Consider the following 17,139-nt stretch of genomic DNA (forward strand, 5'->3'; position numbering starts at 1 on the left):
CAAGGCGTTTCAAGCCAACCAAGAGGCATAATGGTCTTGGGTCTGCCCTGGGGCCTCCACCTAGCTGAGCATGCACGGAATACCTCACCAGGCATCATAGCTTGCACACTGTATGCAAACTATTGTTGATGTGAAGTGACAACATGTTCTCGCTCTGAAGGCAAAACATACTGATGTGGACTTTTGCGTCATACATTCACACACTAGGCTTTCAGTTGAATCGAATGCTTTTCCTCCTGATGTCCAATAAGAATGGTTTGGCTAAAGACCCACAGGGTGACGTTATCATTGCTGCTTTAAGTGACGTGGCGTGACAAGGTCACATTAGGTACAACACAGAGTGACATGAAAATATCTCCTGAAGGCAGAGCTTTAAGGAGCGCCCTCCTTGTTTTATGATGGACCCTGGTCTACTCGCACAGGGCGATCTTCTCATACACCTTTGCACAAATGCCACATGAAAATGCTCATTGAAAATGTGACTTTGCAGAAAACACTTCCAGAGAGGTCTGGATCACTCAGTCTCTGACTGCACTGAAGGAAGCTACTGTTCCCATGATAGAACATTAGTGCCGAATGTCCTTTACCAAGTGGTTGAAGATTCTAGGTGCTCCACTCTCTTTGGTGAGTTGGACTTTTGTTCTCATGTGGAACTCAATCGTCAGCTTGAGACTCAGGGTAGAACACTTACTTTTATGCCTTGAAAAGGCGAAACCTGCACCAAGACAAAGCTATGAAAGACAGACAAACCTTTTTGAAATCCCAACCGCAACAAATTTAGTGATTTAAAATGTGAGAAAAAAAAGAAATAAATTGCCAATAATGAGCATTTAAAAGTCAAACAATGCACGTGACAACATGGACCTCCCCCAGTCCTGGGCGCAGGGTTCAAAGCTGACGTGGGATGAGCTGAGTGTTTGTGTGGCGACTGTAAAAGAGGAAGAGACTTTAACAGGAGTGCGGGAAAACAAACAGCGTGACCCTGATCCATCACTCCCTGTTTGCTCTTTACGCTTTACAGTGAAACTGGACAGTGGCGTTTTCTCATGGGAACAAATGAAAACATCAGACAAAGGGAAAGAAGAGATTAAGGCGTATCTTAGTTGTGATGAGTTAATAAAGTGGAGATAGAAGAACACAGCCCGGAAAGATGAGGCTTGAAACGCCCTCAGTTTCCTCCAGTGGTCCGGCATATGCGCCCTTTGGTTTATCAGAACATCAGCTGTCAAGGAAGACAGTTTTTACCCCATGGCAACCTTAATTCTCAGTCGTAGTCTCAGTTACGTGTCTGTACCTTGACCTTTTCTTTGCCTATGTACGTGACAGTCAATGACTTGGCTTGCACTGGCAGTCTTGGTCTTGATGCGAGAAGATGCCCTTTTGCATGGACAATAAAAAGGAAAAGCAACTAGACGTTTTCCATCTACTGTTATTAACAAAGCATTAAAATAAAGGATAAAATCTTGGTCTCGATTTGGGCCTCTGGTTTCTCTCCACCTGGCTCTGAGTGAATACTGTAACAGAGTGAAGGGTTTCCCTTTCACTGCGCCTCTCACTTATGGAGCTTTTCCATTGCCAGATCTAGCAAAACTTAACTTGGTTTGATTTGGCTTGCCTTGTTTGGTTTTCCATTCCAACCCGTAGCATCTCAACCTCAGGAGTCCACAGTAAAATAAAATAAAATTGACGGTATAATGAGAAGTTTGCATTCCATGATTCATTTCTATCTGACTATGGAACTCAAAAAAAGTCGATATACAAACTGGCAAGCTCCTTAAACCAAGTAGAACCAGAGTGAAACGACAGTGTGTCAGTGTGACATTGTGTTCCTGATGCAGTTCTCTCTCCACTCCATGCCTCCGAAACATCTAGTCACTTTCACTTGTCTCCAAACACAGACATAAGCGGGCGTGAAGACGGGCGAATCTAGGGACCATTCACTCGATCCATCTCCAATGAAGTTGGCGCTTGTTTGTCATCATATCCCATGTCATTTGTTAAGAAGGTTGTTGCTTTGACTTGTCTTGTCTTCAATGCCTCCAAATGGTGTTGGAGGTAGGAAGGTTTTGCCAGCGGTGTACGTGCATGAAGGCCCTCCGGATGCTTGTACTGTGGGGTGAGAAGGGTGATTATAGGAAGATGTACCTCACTGAATGGAGTATGTACACCACATGTAGTTTATACTTTGATGGTTGCAGTTTTTTTTAACTGTCGTGCAGTGTTTTTGCTTCTTCTCCATTGGTCCATCCAGGTTTGGGATAGCAGAATGCTCTTCGGTAGTCTTAAAGCTCAAGTGAAAACCACACTCATGCAACACGGTGATGTAATGTCTAGTGTTTTTGTTGCTCTAAACAACAGCAACATTTTGGTTTTGCCCTCTTCAACATCAGAGGAGTGTGTAGACGACCAGGTCACGTGTGGGAGGAGAGTTGATGTGATTCACACAGCCGCGAGCGTCGAGGGCCTGACCCTTCACAGACCTCCCAAACACAGCGGAAGTGACTTGTGTGTCTCTCTCCGACCCGTTCATCTGCTCTATCGGTCGGTGAAAAACCTCACGTCCCAGAAGAACAAACATCTCAGAAACACAGAGGAAGTGTTAATGTGACTGACGCCGTGTTTGTGTCATGCATGTTTTCTGCAGAAACTGTTTTCTCGACTCGAGGTGTTCGAGACTGCAGGAGCAGAGAACAGAGCGAGAGGTGCATGTCTGTGGTGGAGAGGAAAACGTGAAATAACACAGAGGAATTTGGGCCTGGAGTGACTCACCCTGAAGGAGCCGGTCAGACTGCAGCCTTGGTCCTGAGCCAGGAACAGCCACCAGATCACTGCGTGGAATTTTTTCTCTATCTGCTGCTGTGGACAGTGACTTCACAGCCCCAACTCAAATGAGTCTGTCTTTCATTGATGTCACCAGAGTTTGGAATTTGGAGCGTTTTCGGATGGAAAAAGGAGGTTAGTTAGGCAGCGTGTAGCTTGAACATGGACAGGAGGGTTTCACCACAAACTCTTCTTTCTCCTGCTTTTCAGCATGAGAGTTTGTCATCTTGCATATTCTTAACCCACAGATGGCCTCATCTCCTCTCGGCTGAACCACTAAACCTCTTCTCTTGGCATTGACCTATGAAAGTACTGACCATGTCCTGCTCTTTTCCTTGGGTTAAACGCTCTCTTGATCTCTATAGACGTCCTGTTATTACCTTAATCTCAACCCTTGACCTCTAAACCGATTAGTCTGTATTGCCCTTCTTTGTTTTCATCTGAAAAAAACCTGTCTTTCATGCCACTCCCGCACTCCCGACCTCCTACAGTATGGCATCATACTTGACTCCCAAAAATATATATTAAGCAAAACTAAATATCCAGCAAACGTCCCATCCACTAGGGCTTTTAGGATGTTTCGCTCGGGATTTTTCAGTAAAAAACATGCAGAAAACCACCATAATCATGCCCACCTCCAAGATGCCTGTTCTGTTTTCAACTTGCTTCGATGTTTCCACTTCATTTTACCACATGCGACCATAAAATATTTCATCTTCTAAAACATAATTCTGAAGGCATGGCGGCTTTTATTTTGCTGTGGCGGTGCACCACACCCTGTTCATGACTTTGTCAAAATGGCCGCCACATGACCTCCTTGTTGACTTCCAGTCATTGCTACATTAATAGCTGAATTTTTTTTATATAGTTCATTTTATTTTTAAATGAAAATGGATGCCATTATTTCTGCTCTACTTCCCTGAATGTATGCAGTTCATTATAACAGAGACAAACGTGAGTTATAGCCTCTGTATCTCGAGCTCGGTTTGGCCCCTATTATCTGGACGCCATGTCGTTGCCCTGAACTCCTGACAGTCTTCAAACCCAACATTGTGCTTTGGCCTCTACTTCCAACTCCTCTTTAACAGTGTGTTTTATAAACCCTGATGACTACTGCGATGAGGACGAGGGTAAAAGTCACCTGTTTGTGAGTTGCTCCCCTCAGCTGACAGTCGACACCACCGACTGTGCCCTGTACAAATATGTCGCTGCATTCAGGGGTCACAGGGTCGGAGTTTCTGAGAGCTGTAATGTGAGGGTTCAGACACACAACCTTGGGAATGGAAGTTTGTCAACTATCTGCAGATTGTCACTCTGGTGAAGGTCAAAGGGGACAAACAAAGGGGACTAAAAAAACGGGGTGGGGGCAGATGTCTCAGCGTGAAATCTTCAGTCAGGTGGAGGGAGTGTTTACTGAAGTGAGAGGGGAGGAGCTGCATCTGTGGAAGAGGAGGAGAATCGCTCGTAAGAACAAGGTAAACAGCGAGTGAGATTTAATGAGGGACAGTGAATGAAGGGAGGAAAGAAAACAGCAGGTGGGGAGGGGAGGGAGAAAGGTCGTGGGAGGAGAGGGGGCAGTCATGGGAAATCTCTCTGGTCGCTGTTCTTGTTGTCAAACGGTTCAAACCACAAACATGGTAACAAAGTCACAGCCAGATGTGAGTTACTGGTGTCTTTTTACATGATGCTACACCCTGAGTGTTCACACAAATATGTATAGATCTCTATTGAACATGAATTTGGAAGTCACATCTGAGCTGTTGCATGTATTCAGAACAGAGAGTACTCCATAATACTGTTGGAATAAAGCCAAAATCTGGATTTAAAAGTTTGGTATTTATGAGAAAATGAGGCTTGGTTTGTTGCTGAGCATCCAGATTCCATCAGAGCAGGTGCAGGAAACTGTGCATGTAGATCTGCCCATTGTCATTTGACGGAGGAGAAATCAAAACCAGCTGTTATAACCAGGAGCAGATGGAAACTGAGTGATGCATTTAAGGGGAAACAGAGGACATAGTTGAGCATGGCTGCATTGAATAACAATGAAAAGTGGTAAGTCTTTCTTCCACTAATCCGTTGCTTCTCCAGAGTAACCTGGTTCCAGATGCCTCCTCAACCGGCTTGACTCCAGAGTCTCGGTCTGAACTCGAAGCTCGTGATCGCAGGTGAGAGCAGGGGCGACCTTTGCCTTTTAGCTCAGCTCTTTGGACTGACTTCTGGGGCTGAAGGTGCTCAACCACAATGGCCATCCTTCACCTGAGCTCCTCTCCAAAATCTGAGATCCTATATGCACAAAACATTCCAACCATCTCCCTTGTGTTAGGTTTGTCCCACGCGCTGCAGTAGGTTACAACACAGACAACGTGTGGCAGTCAACATATGTTGCGTGTTTAGATGCGTGCATGAATCTACCACAGTCAGAGTCCTCCGGCGGCCAGCGTTCCTTGGTCTCCTCCAAGTCTGCAGTTTCTTTTTAACCAGTTTCATGAGAAATTAGTTCTCGTGGTTTTCCCAACAATATGTTTGGTCATATCTTCTGTGCATTTCAAGTCTGTACGTGATGATGAAATCACACCATTGGGCCTTGTGTTCATTTTAGTGTCTTTCCAAATTCCCTGCGAGGTAAAAGTGGATTCTTGGAAGTTGAACACATATTGTTTATAATAATAGACGTTGGAGAATCGAAACATAAATCGTAGTTTCACAAAAAAAGTGTTTAAAAGCTAATAATTTACTGGTGGAAAAAGATCACTCAGATCTACTTGATCGCATGCTGCTCCCGTCTGGTCATTCAGAGAACTGCAGTCTGATCACCTGCAGTCTGGAAAGCGAAAATACATTACAAATATTCAATTAGTTCTTGGACTATTGCGTTGACAAAACAGTCGGGCAACAGTTTCTTCTCATCTACGTTGATTTTTATTTTTATTGGAATCAAACCTCCTTTGATAGTAACAATGAAAGGTGGAAAAGTCATGTACAAGGCGTAAATAATGAAAATATGTCGTTTTAACTGTAGTTTGCAAAAGGTATAATTATCAATGATGGGAACAATATTGTATACATTTGGTAATAACTAGTGCTGTCATTTTAACGCGTTAATACGATTAATTAATTACGCCGCAATTTAACGTAATGTAACGCAATTAATTATGAGTATCAACGGTTCTTCATTTTGCCTCATTTAGGGGCGTGTTATACTTCTATTATTCATTTTTGAATTGCTATATTGAGCTTAAGTGCCTCTTTGAGACAGCCTTATTTAATTTCTGAATTGTATTTATTTAACTGAAACGCTGTATTTGTATTACATTTTTCAAAACAGCCTTATTTTATTTATTTCACTGAATTGCTGTATTTGTTTTCCATTCTTGAATAATGCACCTGGCCTCACTGGTAACCGTACCGTACTGGTTTAAAAAAAAAGGTGAATGCTTTGACTAAATAAACTGTTTTGTCTTTAGTCCGTGCCATTATTTTGAAGGGCCGTCGAGCGTTTTTCTGCTAGTTTCAGGCAGCTAACAGCTGCTTGTTGCTAGACGACTCGCCGAGTCACTTGGCGACACTGGTGGGAAATAAATCACCATAGCTCCCACAAGACGGCGTCAACACAGGTCCTTATTCCGTCCACTCGGTTTTTACACGCTTTTCCTCTCATTGTTTTTACGTTTTTGTCCAGAACAAGTCGCTGGTGGTCGTAAATCTGTGCAGAAGCGAAGCTAACATGCCCGGTGTTTACTCGCGCTGCTACTCGCAACAGGGAGAAAGATTCAAATGACGAGGAAGCAGCGGATACAGTCAACTTCTCTGCCCTGTGAACCTGAGATAAAAGAGTCCTGGAGATGATGAGCGGGACTTCTGCTGTGCAGACGGATGAGGACTGTGTGGAGCTGGTGAGTGTTTAGCTTTAGCAGGTCACCGACTTCTGATGGCTTTTTTTATTATCGATTATTCTATCGATATCATCGATTTAAACGCGTGAAGTTGTTGTTTTAGCGTCGTAGACACGTGTTCACATTCATAAATCCAAAACACATCACATTGAAATACAAAGAAATATATATACACCTACGTCTGACTGATCATGTATTTGTTTTTCAAAAAGTCCAGAACAATTTGGCTCCTTTTTGATCAACATACTTGAACTGCTTGCGAAGCGATTCTTCATTCACTGAAAACTCTTATACTGCAGTTATTGAGCACCGGTTAATAAGTGGCTGTGACTTGTACACTCTGTCTTGGAAACCTCTTGAATGACAAGTGTCAAAATCAGCTACAGTTGGTTGGGATTTTTTGAAAAGTGACCAGTTAACCAAGTGCGCATATTAATAAACAGTTGCTTGTGTTTATTAAATGCATATTGAAGTACGCAGATTGATCCTTTTGTTTCTTAAACAGGATGAAGATGGCTTTGTTTTCTCTCCTGACATTTCTGAGAAGGTATGACACAGACGGTGATGTGGCTTGCAACTTGTAAATTTCCTTTTAAACAATGTTCCGCATTGGTATCTTCCGACAGTTAACCAGAAGAAATAGGTCATTTGGAAAAGCGTGTCCAAGTAAGATGCCCTGCCTGCTCATATTTACAAATGCACTGTTGGTTTTCCTCTAAAATGCTTGTGTCTGCAGAGTCTCCCTACCTTTCTAGTCTGAATATGAACACCAGGAGAGCAGCAGTGGCAGCCTGGAGGCTCCCGAGGGCGTCTTTAGGGGACACAAGAGGAGACCTCACTGGGGAGATGGGCTTTAGTTGTCTGACATCCCTCAGCAACGGCCATGGTAGGCAGCTGACATCAGACACCGCAGCTTCACAAAAGCCAGCTGAAAACCCTTGGACTGTCCTGTGTTGTTTAGCGAACTCTGACACTTAGATTTTACTGTTTAGATTGGTCCATTGATGGGGAAAAAGTAGTCTGCAGTTTCACTAGTTTGCAAACACTGGTCTCTTCTGCCTTTAAGTGTGACCATGATAACTAACCAGATGCTACTTGAAGCTTTCACAATGGCAGCAAAACACATAGACTGTTCCTCTCATTTGAATACAGTGTACGATTGCTCTTAAATAGCTCTTCTAAGACACTTTAGCAGAGGCACCCAACACTTCTACACCTCTTTTAAGGTTATTGAGTATTGCTGATTTCTTCTCCTTGATCTGTTTCAGATGTGTCACACACCCTGAGGTCAGAGTGTGATGTTGCTCAGGATCTTCTCAGGGACACCTGGAGGAAGAACAGGAAGCACCCCAGCATGGCCTCGAATGGTACGGAGGCATGGTACAGAGAAATCCTGAGACCCTACTAAAAAGATTAATAAGTACTCCTGTTTCAATGAGCTCAACCTCACACCACATTTGCATTTCATTCTAGGAAATATTTCCACCAGAGTTGCATGACACACAACAGCGAATCACAGTTAGCTAACCTAAGGGTTTCAAACCGAGCGATGGCTCCCAGGTGGTCGACATGTCTGAGGTGAAGCTGGGAGCTGAGATTTAAAAGTTAATGAATAATGTTTCAAAATCGATTCTAAAGCACACAGGAAGTGCAGAGACACTTGAACTTCTGAAAGTTGTCTAAAGACTGGGCCATTCCACTGGTCTCGTTGTCCAACAGCATCTAGTACCTGGGAGTCTCTGAGATGCTGTGACTAAGAGCAAGCATGCATACATGGTCAGTTTACCACCGCTCAGTGGGAGGAAACCGAAGTACCCAGTGACAAACACGAGCACAGGGAGAAAATACAAACTGAGAATCCAGAGCTGGAGCTTCAAACCATTGTGCCGCTCTTAGGAGAAGCTACTGAACCTTGTGGTGCACCACAGTGCTAAAGCAGATGCGCTTTGACTCTGAAGGTTCTGTAAGAAGATGGGATGAAAACAACCTCAGTTCTGTGTCCTTGTTGACAACCAACAATGTGATGTGTTCCTCATAATTGAAGTTTGAAAGTGATTGTTGTGATCGTGACAAAAAGACAAAAGAAACATTCTTTTGTTGTCAACCACACAACACAACAAAGACTTTGCTGTTCTCTGACGCCTTTTGTTTGGGATGTGTTTATAAGACTCCTTGTGTCTTCGTGTTCCGCAGGTTTCAGTTCTGGCGCAGCGGACTACAGAGAGAAGGAGGACATGTATGATGAGATCATTCGCCTCAAGAAGGTGAGCGTCAACAAACCTCTATACGGATTAAATCACTCACTTCACATCTGAACTGTACTCATATTGAAATGAAGGTTAAGGAACACAGTCTATGATGAATTCTTTATTGTGTTTAATAAAACCTTGGGACTTAAATGTTTTAAATTTAAACTATCTCGTAAAATATTTTGCTGGCTTGTATTAAAAACCTCAAAATTTAAGTATGACAGCTGAATTCAATGTCAACAAAGGAACAGATGGTGAATCCACGTGGTCGTTTACGTCAGCTGCGCGAGGTACGCGATTAATGTTGAAGTGTTTTCCACAGTATTCTCCACTAGGGGTCGCCAGAGTCAGGCGTCCACCCTAATTTATCTCGCTCTCTTGTCTCCCCAAATCTCATCACGCTTGTTCTGTTGCACATTATTCTCAGGTTTTCCTATTTTGTGTAGGAACTTCTGACAGATGACGCTTTGGACGTTTAAGGGGAAAAAAAGTTAAATCATCTGTTGATGAGTTGTAAACAGATTTGCAAAAACAGATTTTTGGAAGCTGAAATATAGTTCCCAATGCTGTTCAAATTGTGAACAAAAGAGTTTCAAAACAGTTTCCTGGTCATAAATAATAGGAAGTGAGTTAGTGCACATCTGTATCATGTTTCATGGTCTAAAATCTAGTCTAAAGCAGCATAAATTTCACACCAAAGGGATCGGAAAGTGCGCTTGTCTTAAGTACTGTAGTTAAAGGCCAGGATTTCAGTCCTTACCTGATGGACCTCCTTCCACTTAAATCATTGCACCACCCTGAACATGCCCTTTCAAATCACTATAGTAGCTTGAATTCAGGGATCACACTGCACATACTTCATCATAAAATGTCATGTCTTTACTCTGACATCTTCAGCTTTTATATGAAAAGGCATTTTGCAGGAGTAGAGTGACATTTTTTGGATAATTTTTTTGTCTTGAGTACTTCAAATCACTAATCGGTGGTTCTCCTGATACTCAGAGTCTTCACGTGCAGAAATCTGACAACCGAAAAATGCAAGCCAAACTCCGACGGTTGGAAGAGGACAATGCCAAACGAGAGAAACAGCTGGAGGAACTTCTGGATCCCACCAAAGTAGGATTATCCGGCTTGTTTAACACAATGAAGTACGCTAAGTTTTGACTTGTTGCACAGGGATCTGAATACACTCGCAGTTTAGTGGATAAGAAGAAGGAGGGCAGTGTGGTGAGTGCCTCGTCTTGTGGAGTTTCATCCAGGACAAGTTTTAAAGTTGGTCTTGTGTTGCTGAAGATTCTGAACGGACTGAAGCAGAGGATTCTTAAACTGGAGCAGCAGTGCCGAGAGAAAGAAAACGCTCTGAGGTGAGAAGATGAGCCACATCTCACCTCGACCATCAGAGTCAATTGATGTTTAACCCCACAGCAAGCTGCAGAGCGAGCTGAGGACGACTAAACTGGAGGAGCTGAAGATGACTGTGAAGACCTACTTTGAGGAGGTTTGATTCTGTTCAAGACGACAGCAGTTCGTTGACACTGGTGGTGACATGGGAATGGCACTGTCTTTTTCTTTCAGATCCAGAGACTGAAAATCCTGCTGGAGGCAGCCGAGAAAAGGTCTGATATTAAATCAAATCTGGATAGTTTGTCAGGTGCTGTGGCATCATCAGTGACAGGCTTTTAGCTTGGAGTGTGTCTGGGACATAAAGGATGATTTTTTTTTTTCTCAGCAGGATGTCCTAAATGCTCATTTATGTTGTTTATTATTGCCTGTATAACGCCCTACTCATATGTCATCACACTGGTTTCCATGAAAAGGATTTTTCCTGCCCAGCAATTTTGCCAAATATCATCAAAATTTGCAGGTTCTCGACCCTTTTGTTTTTATAAAAAAGTTATTTTTGTACAAATAGAACTTTTCAGCTTGTTTTTTTTTTTTTTTTTTACATAGCAAGTTGTTAAGTCAGTCATTGACATGGTGTGTAGGAAGATGAACGTGCTGGGGGCGGGGCTTTGGACACCCAGTTTCAAACTCCTTGCTAAAAGCCTGATCTGTGAGGTGATGTGTGTGTTAGGTTCTGTAGCAGACCCTCTTTGTGGGAACACTCCATAGTTGTAATACACAACATAAACAAATATATCTCCAGAACGGTGCACTTTTTGTGGGAGCAACCCCCATACTGGGCTCACAGAGAGGTAAATGACTTGCTCTCCTTTCTTTGCTTTCACACTCCGTTTTCTTGTCTCCGGTCTGCAGCAATCGCACTGAAAGCAAATGTTCCCAAAGACAACAGAAAGCACTGAGCTCCACAGTTGTGCGTCTGTCGGAGAACGTGAAACAACTCCAGCAGGAGAACATGGAACTCAGAGAGGAGCTGGACACAGCGAGTCCTGCTGAAGGGAGCAAAGGTTGGTCCACAGAAGGAAGAGCTGATGTTGACATTGGTCCAGGTCATTTACATTATGTTAGCAGGGCAGCAAACTTGACTTGGGGTCTCGAGAATGCGCCCCTTTAAATGCAGAAGAAACTCTGAGGCTATGTTCACATTGTAGGTCAATTCAGGTTTTTTGCCCATATGTGACATGTATCAGGGTTTCTGATGTCATTGTGAACAGTAGAATTTATTTATTTCAAATCCCACCCTGGTCTCTTTGGTACATGGAACTAAATCGGATATGTGTCTGATACGACCGGGTCACATTCAGTCGACAACAAGTCATCAACAAGCGAGAGAGTTATAAAAGGGCAGGCACTCACAAACGTACATAAATGTTATTCTGTACTCTTTATGCCATGAAGTTATGAATGGACTCCTTGTTACATTTATAAAAAGGAAGTTGGCTGCTGGCAGTCTCCTGTAATGACTCCTAACAGAGAGGCAGCTCCCTTCCCACATCCTTGCATCAAACATGTTACTTCTGTTTCTTTTTGTGTCATGTCCGATGTAGCTCATACAAGAATGTAACATCTTCATGAATATTTGAAGCACATTTGCAGCAAAGGCATGATAAACGAGACCTAACAGTGCAGGTGGACAATCCATCCCATAATATGCTTCATGCCCAGGTTACAGAGAGTGGAGTAAACAGCGGGTGCTGCGGCGGCTGCTTGAAGTTGAGAAAGTAAGATCAGAGTAAAGGGCTCCCAACATGAAAGCGCACATGTGACAATAACAGCTTTTCTATCCGCCAATCAGAGACTGGCAGACGCCAGGAGACACGCCCCCTGCTCGGAGAGCAGCAGCCGATTGGACCGGGAGGTTCAGACCTCAACCAATGAGAACCAGGACAGGCTCGCCATGGCAACAGAGGCAGGGGTATCCGTGGGAACGCAGACGGAGGAAGACGATGAGGTTGATGTTTTGAGAGAACGTGTCAGCCAATTGGAGGCGCAGAGGGTGGCGCTTCAGGATCGGCTCTCAGCAAAAGAGTGAGTGAGCCGCAGACTTTGAGATCCACAGGGGAAAATCATTTTAGTGCCTTGTCTTTGTGTTGTTTACAGGCTCAATCTGGGTTGTCTTTTCTTTTTAGTGAGGAACTTCAGCACTTAAGAACTGAGCATGAGGAAGTGGAGAAGGAGAGGGAGAGGTGGAAAACTGAGGAGAAGGCTAAAGAGGAACAACATGAGTATGTTTTAAAACATTTACACATTGAACTTGTCTATTTAGTGGCACATTTGTTCCAGTGTTTTATACGCATTTTAACACAGATGATAATGGTAATAATGTACTGGGCATCAATCGTTGCTCTGAAAAAATCTGAAATGCATCAGGTTTCCAGGTCATGAGAAAGTTCTGGAAATAATGGTGCAGTTCTGCAGTCTGGCTTGGTGGCTGTCGTTGCTAGAAACTGAATTGGAAGACATGTAGCTCACGGCAGTGAGGGAGGGGTCTGTGATCAGAATTTCAAAAATAGCTGCTAATAGAACTGCAGCAGCACCGAAACAATGACAAGTGTTTGAGTAGAATTGTGATGAACAGATAAAATCATCGACGGTCAGTGTCCTTGTGTAAAAAGACATGTTCTTGTTCTCATTCTTCAGCCTGTTCTTCTAGATCCTTTTCTTCTACTGCTCTTTTTGTTCTTCTTCATGTTCCTTCTCCTTTATTTTCTTGCTCGTCTTCCTATTCTTGTTGTCCTCATCTTGCTTTTTCCTTGTTTTTGTTTATGTTTTTATTACTGTTCTTGTTTTCTTCATTTTCTTTTTCTGATCTTGTTCTTCCTGCTTCGCTCCATGCCCCTTTCTGTGTTTCTTCATCTTTCCTTGTTGCTGTTCTTGTTTATTTTCAGGTTCTTATTCTTCTTTGTTTTTCCCCTTCTTCTTCTTGTTCTTCTTCCTGTTCTCATCAGAGGTCACAGCAAGTCAGCCTCTTCCTCCTCGAGCATCACACATCTGCTTCCATGCCCTCCTTCATCCTGAACCTCATTTGTTGTCTTCCTCTTCATCTCCAACATACCAGTGCCACCTCTGCCTCTCCTCTTCACAGACCATCTGACCTCCCAAACTTTGTCTCCCACCTTCTCCATGTCTGTCAGATAAAATCATTTTTGAATAAACAGCGTCGGTATCTTCATCTCTAAGCATACATCGTGTCATGTTTTATGTGCTGAACAAAGTGAAAAACGGACATGATCTTACTCCTCAGTTTTATATCTATAGTCATCACTGTGGTCGTCGGTCACATGTGCCTGTACTCCTCAGACTGGAGCTGGAGCGGTTACATGGAAGGTTACGGACTCTGGAAGAGAACCAGGTGAAACTCTCCCCAACAGTCGCATCACAAGAAGACCAGAGGGGCGCTGAGTGTAGAAGTGTGAAGGAGGACCGAGCACCAGAACCTGCAGGAGATGATGAGGTGCCAGGAACCAACGTGTCTGAGACCAGACAGCAGAGGGAGAGAGACAAAGCAGCAAGGGTCGTCCAGAGGAACTGGAGGAAGCACAGGACGAGGGTGAGTGATCATGTGAATTGTGTGGTGGACATGTTCAAGCGTCCGTCGTTCTTCAGGCGGTCGTGAAGCTGCAGTCGGCCTTCAGAGGTCACCTCTGCAGAGAATCGGCTCTCAGGCTCTTGAGAAGAGACTCACAGAGTCAGGTAGTGGAGGAACTTTCTCAAGTGAACTTCATTCCTACGTTCCAACCACGTGGTTTGTTTGGACGGTTTGTTCTTCCAGGCTGGATCACACCACGGTGATTCATCTGTAGGAGGTCCGGACGTCGTTGCCTTGACGATGATGCAGTCGGCATTCAGGGGACACGTTGCACGCTGCAGACTTGTGGAGAGGTGACTCCGTTCTTCTGGGATTATTCCAGATAGAATTCCCAGATGAAAATGGACCGTGTGTGATCACTGAGTGTGTGTTTGTGTGCGGACAGAATGTCATCACCAGGAGACAGTTTACCAGCTCCGGCACTGACAAAGACTGACGCCACTCTCGGAAGAACAGGTGAGGTCCACTTTCTGGAACTTTCTACCTCAATAAACTGGATTCAGTGTGAGCTAAATCCCTGCAGATTATGCAGCAGGTATGGAGGAGAAAAGTGGAAAGGTTTTTTTTTTTTGCTAACTTCCACTCTGAGTCTCGACCAAATGAAAGTGACATCACCACCTGCTTGGATTAGTGCCAGTCAAGAGTGGTCAGAGGGAGGGGAGTTTGTGGAGGCAGCTCCAGATCTTGAAGGCATTGCAGAAACTGTAGTCGGCCATATTGTTCACGCTTGAATGTGAGAGAAAAATGGACAGTTTTCTGAAGGTTTCTCCTCCCGACTCTGGTTTGATGGACTGACGGTAGCTGGATTTCCATCACTCCTGAAACACCCCTTAATAGAAACGTGTTGAAAACAAAATTATACATAAAAATATGTCTTTCTTTAAATCTGTCTTATTATTATTAATATGGTAACACTGGAAAGAAACGCTTCAAACTTTTGCCAGTCAACATTGTTTTAGGTATGTTTTTACCCAAAAGAATTTAATCTGAAGGAAGAAATATTTGCTAATATATTTTATGTAGACTGAACAAATACCTGTCCTTCATACTCAATTGTAGAGTTACAGAACCATCTGCAGTGATCATAAACCAGTTCTAGTTGATTCAAAGGCGGCCCAAACATCCTGCTGTGATCCAACATACCAAGCTACAGCAGCTCATTCCTCACACTGCACCACCTACGGCAACATGCCATGTTGTATTGGAGTTCCTCCGGTGTCAAACAAGGTCGACCACGGACAATGCACCATCCATCATCTCAGCTCCTTGAAGAGTCTGATGGATCTTTCTTTCGCTTTAATCTAATCCTCGCGCTCCTCAGACCGGCCTCTATTAGATTATCATGTATCAGCGTTGTTTCTGCTGCACCTGACACCAGGAGATTTACAACCTTCTGGACCTGGAGGCCACCCGGTTTCACTGCATCACTTCCTCATTTATTCCCTCAGAGTTTCTAACAGACAGGAGACGACAGGCAGACCGCCGGGTCAGTGGGTTTTACAGCTGGATCATGAGCGCTAACTGAGATTTGCTCCGCGTCTTCATGGTTTATACTGTGATCCAACACCTGCAAGAGGAGTGGAATTCTAAACATAATTCAGCAGACAGATTAGTTGCCTTTCAGGATTAGCATATAACGCTTTTATTTTCCCTCCTCACACCCCATTTTTCCAGGGTTTATTTTAGAAATCTTTCAAAGTTTCTGGCTCAGAAAAGACGAGTGTTTTTCACGACACTTGAACCTTCAGACCATCAAACGCACTTCTGTTGTTTGTGATGATTATTTTGGATGAAACTTTTCATAACTGCTGTGTCTCCTCAACAGTCCGAGCGGAACCATCCTGTTCCCCAGATGAGACGGCCGAGGCTGAGGACTCTGATGATTCTGATGACATCATTGTGTCTCCGTCACGTCCAATGAGTCACTGGTGTTCTAAAACATGGATCCAGCTCACGAAGAAGTGGGTTTGAAGGATGAAGAGTCGATTCCTGACAGATGCACTGTGGAACCACACTGTGATAAAAGTACAACTCCATCTGCTGCAGTTGAGTAATCAGCCATATTTGTAGTTTCCAATAAATGTGGGTCGATCAGCTGTTTGTCCCATTTTTAATTAAACTTTTTTTTAAACTGTTTCCTGTTTTTTTTTGTGTTTTTTTTCCGTATCATAAAGCTTTTTAATGTTAGGCTGAAATCCAGAAACTGCTTTTATTTGAATTTTTTGTGGTTAAATTGCCACCTCAGAATTTTTATTATTTAATTTATTTTATTACTGATATTATTTGTGGCATGAAAATTTTTCTGAGGATGTGCTACTGTCCAAATTTGATCCGACTCAGATGACTTTTGTCTTTCGTCTTTATTTTTTTAACTCTTCAATCCTTTTGGAGGATTGTGTTTTTCTTCCGCGAGACTCCCGCGAGACTTTTTAATGTCTTACTTTGAAAGTTTTAAACATTGTATTCATGCCACAGTGGAAATTAGGTTGTCACAGCTATTATAATAATAATAACCATCGTGATAATCACACTTTCCATCAAAACTACTTCCGGTACAGAGCCACTATTACGTTATTATTATTGCCTTAATACTTTCATTTTGATCCATTAATGTCAGGGAAAAAAATTATCTGTGGCAGAAACTGAAGAATGAGTCCAATATTAAAATGTTACCATTATTAATTCATTATGAAAACATCAGTTGATTAGATGTGTTAAGGACCACACAAACATGCATCATATATATTTCATATATATATTTTTTGAGATTAACATGGTTAGAATTTCCAGCAACTGTGTTTCTACTCCAGTGAGATGTAATTTATTATTGTACATTAATTCATTTATTTTTTCAGGAGGAAAGTGGTGGTCAGTTGAGGGTTTTTTCCTGTGAAAAAAATCAAACATACATTTTATTTCTCAATAAAACAGTAATAAAATAAAGGTAACTAAGGTTGTTAATATAATTCAGTCTTTGGTGATGTTTCTACTATTGTTCCCCTGTTTTTTTTTTCCTGAATGAATCATTTCGTGAGTTACCTTGAAGCTGGATAGTTACCCGCTTCTGCTTACATCACTTCTAGAGTGGGGAGCTACAGCGCATCGTGACGCGGGGCGCAGGCCCACTCTCCAGCCTGCACTGTCGTGACTCCAACATCAGGGGGCGGCCTCCGCGCATTCGCTCCAT

General features: G+C 43.1%; 1 protein-coding gene across 5 annotated transcripts; it reads left to right on the forward strand.

The window, feature by feature from the left end:
* Positions 1 to 6,361: 6,361 nt before the first annotated feature.
* iqce (IQ motif containing E) lies at positions 6,362 to 17,132 on the forward strand. 5 transcript variants are annotated; one of them, XM_053855131.1, is made up of 21 exons: positions 6,362 to 6,434; positions 6,500 to 6,713; positions 7,219 to 7,260; positions 7,340 to 7,379; positions 7,450 to 7,599; positions 7,982 to 8,080; positions 8,907 to 8,977; positions 9,965 to 10,078; positions 10,139 to 10,189; positions 10,256 to 10,326; positions 10,388 to 10,460; positions 10,538 to 10,578; positions 11,219 to 11,370; positions 12,029 to 12,084; positions 12,159 to 12,391; positions 12,493 to 12,588; positions 13,664 to 13,913; positions 13,970 to 14,056; positions 14,136 to 14,245; positions 14,338 to 14,408; positions 15,778 to 16,087. In XM_053855131.1, exons 2-21 carry the CDS (start codon positions 6,663 to 6,665, stop codon positions 15,921 to 15,923), a joined length of 2,004 nt encoding a protein of 667 aa, XP_053711106.1. In that variant the 5' UTR covers positions 6,362 to 6,434; positions 6,500 to 6,662; the 3' UTR covers positions 15,924 to 16,087. The 5 variants fall into 5 exon arrangements, 4 of the variants coding, with proteins under 4 accessions (XP_053711106.1, XP_053711105.1, XP_053711109.1 ...); XR_008413859.1 differs by adding an exon at positions 17,036 to 17,132 and having other exon boundaries at positions 6,364 to 6,713; positions 15,778 to 15,997; XM_053855133.1 differs by having other exon boundaries at positions 6,372 to 6,434; positions 6,581 to 6,713.
* The last annotated feature ends 7 nt before the right edge of the window (positions 17,133 to 17,139 follow it).

This window comes from Synchiropus splendidus, chromosome 2, assembly GCF_027744825.2.
Source record: "Synchiropus splendidus isolate RoL2022-P1 chromosome 2, RoL_Sspl_1.0, whole genome shotgun sequence".
NCBI classification, from domain to species: Eukaryota; Metazoa; Chordata; class Actinopteri; order Syngnathiformes; family Callionymidae; genus Synchiropus; species Synchiropus splendidus.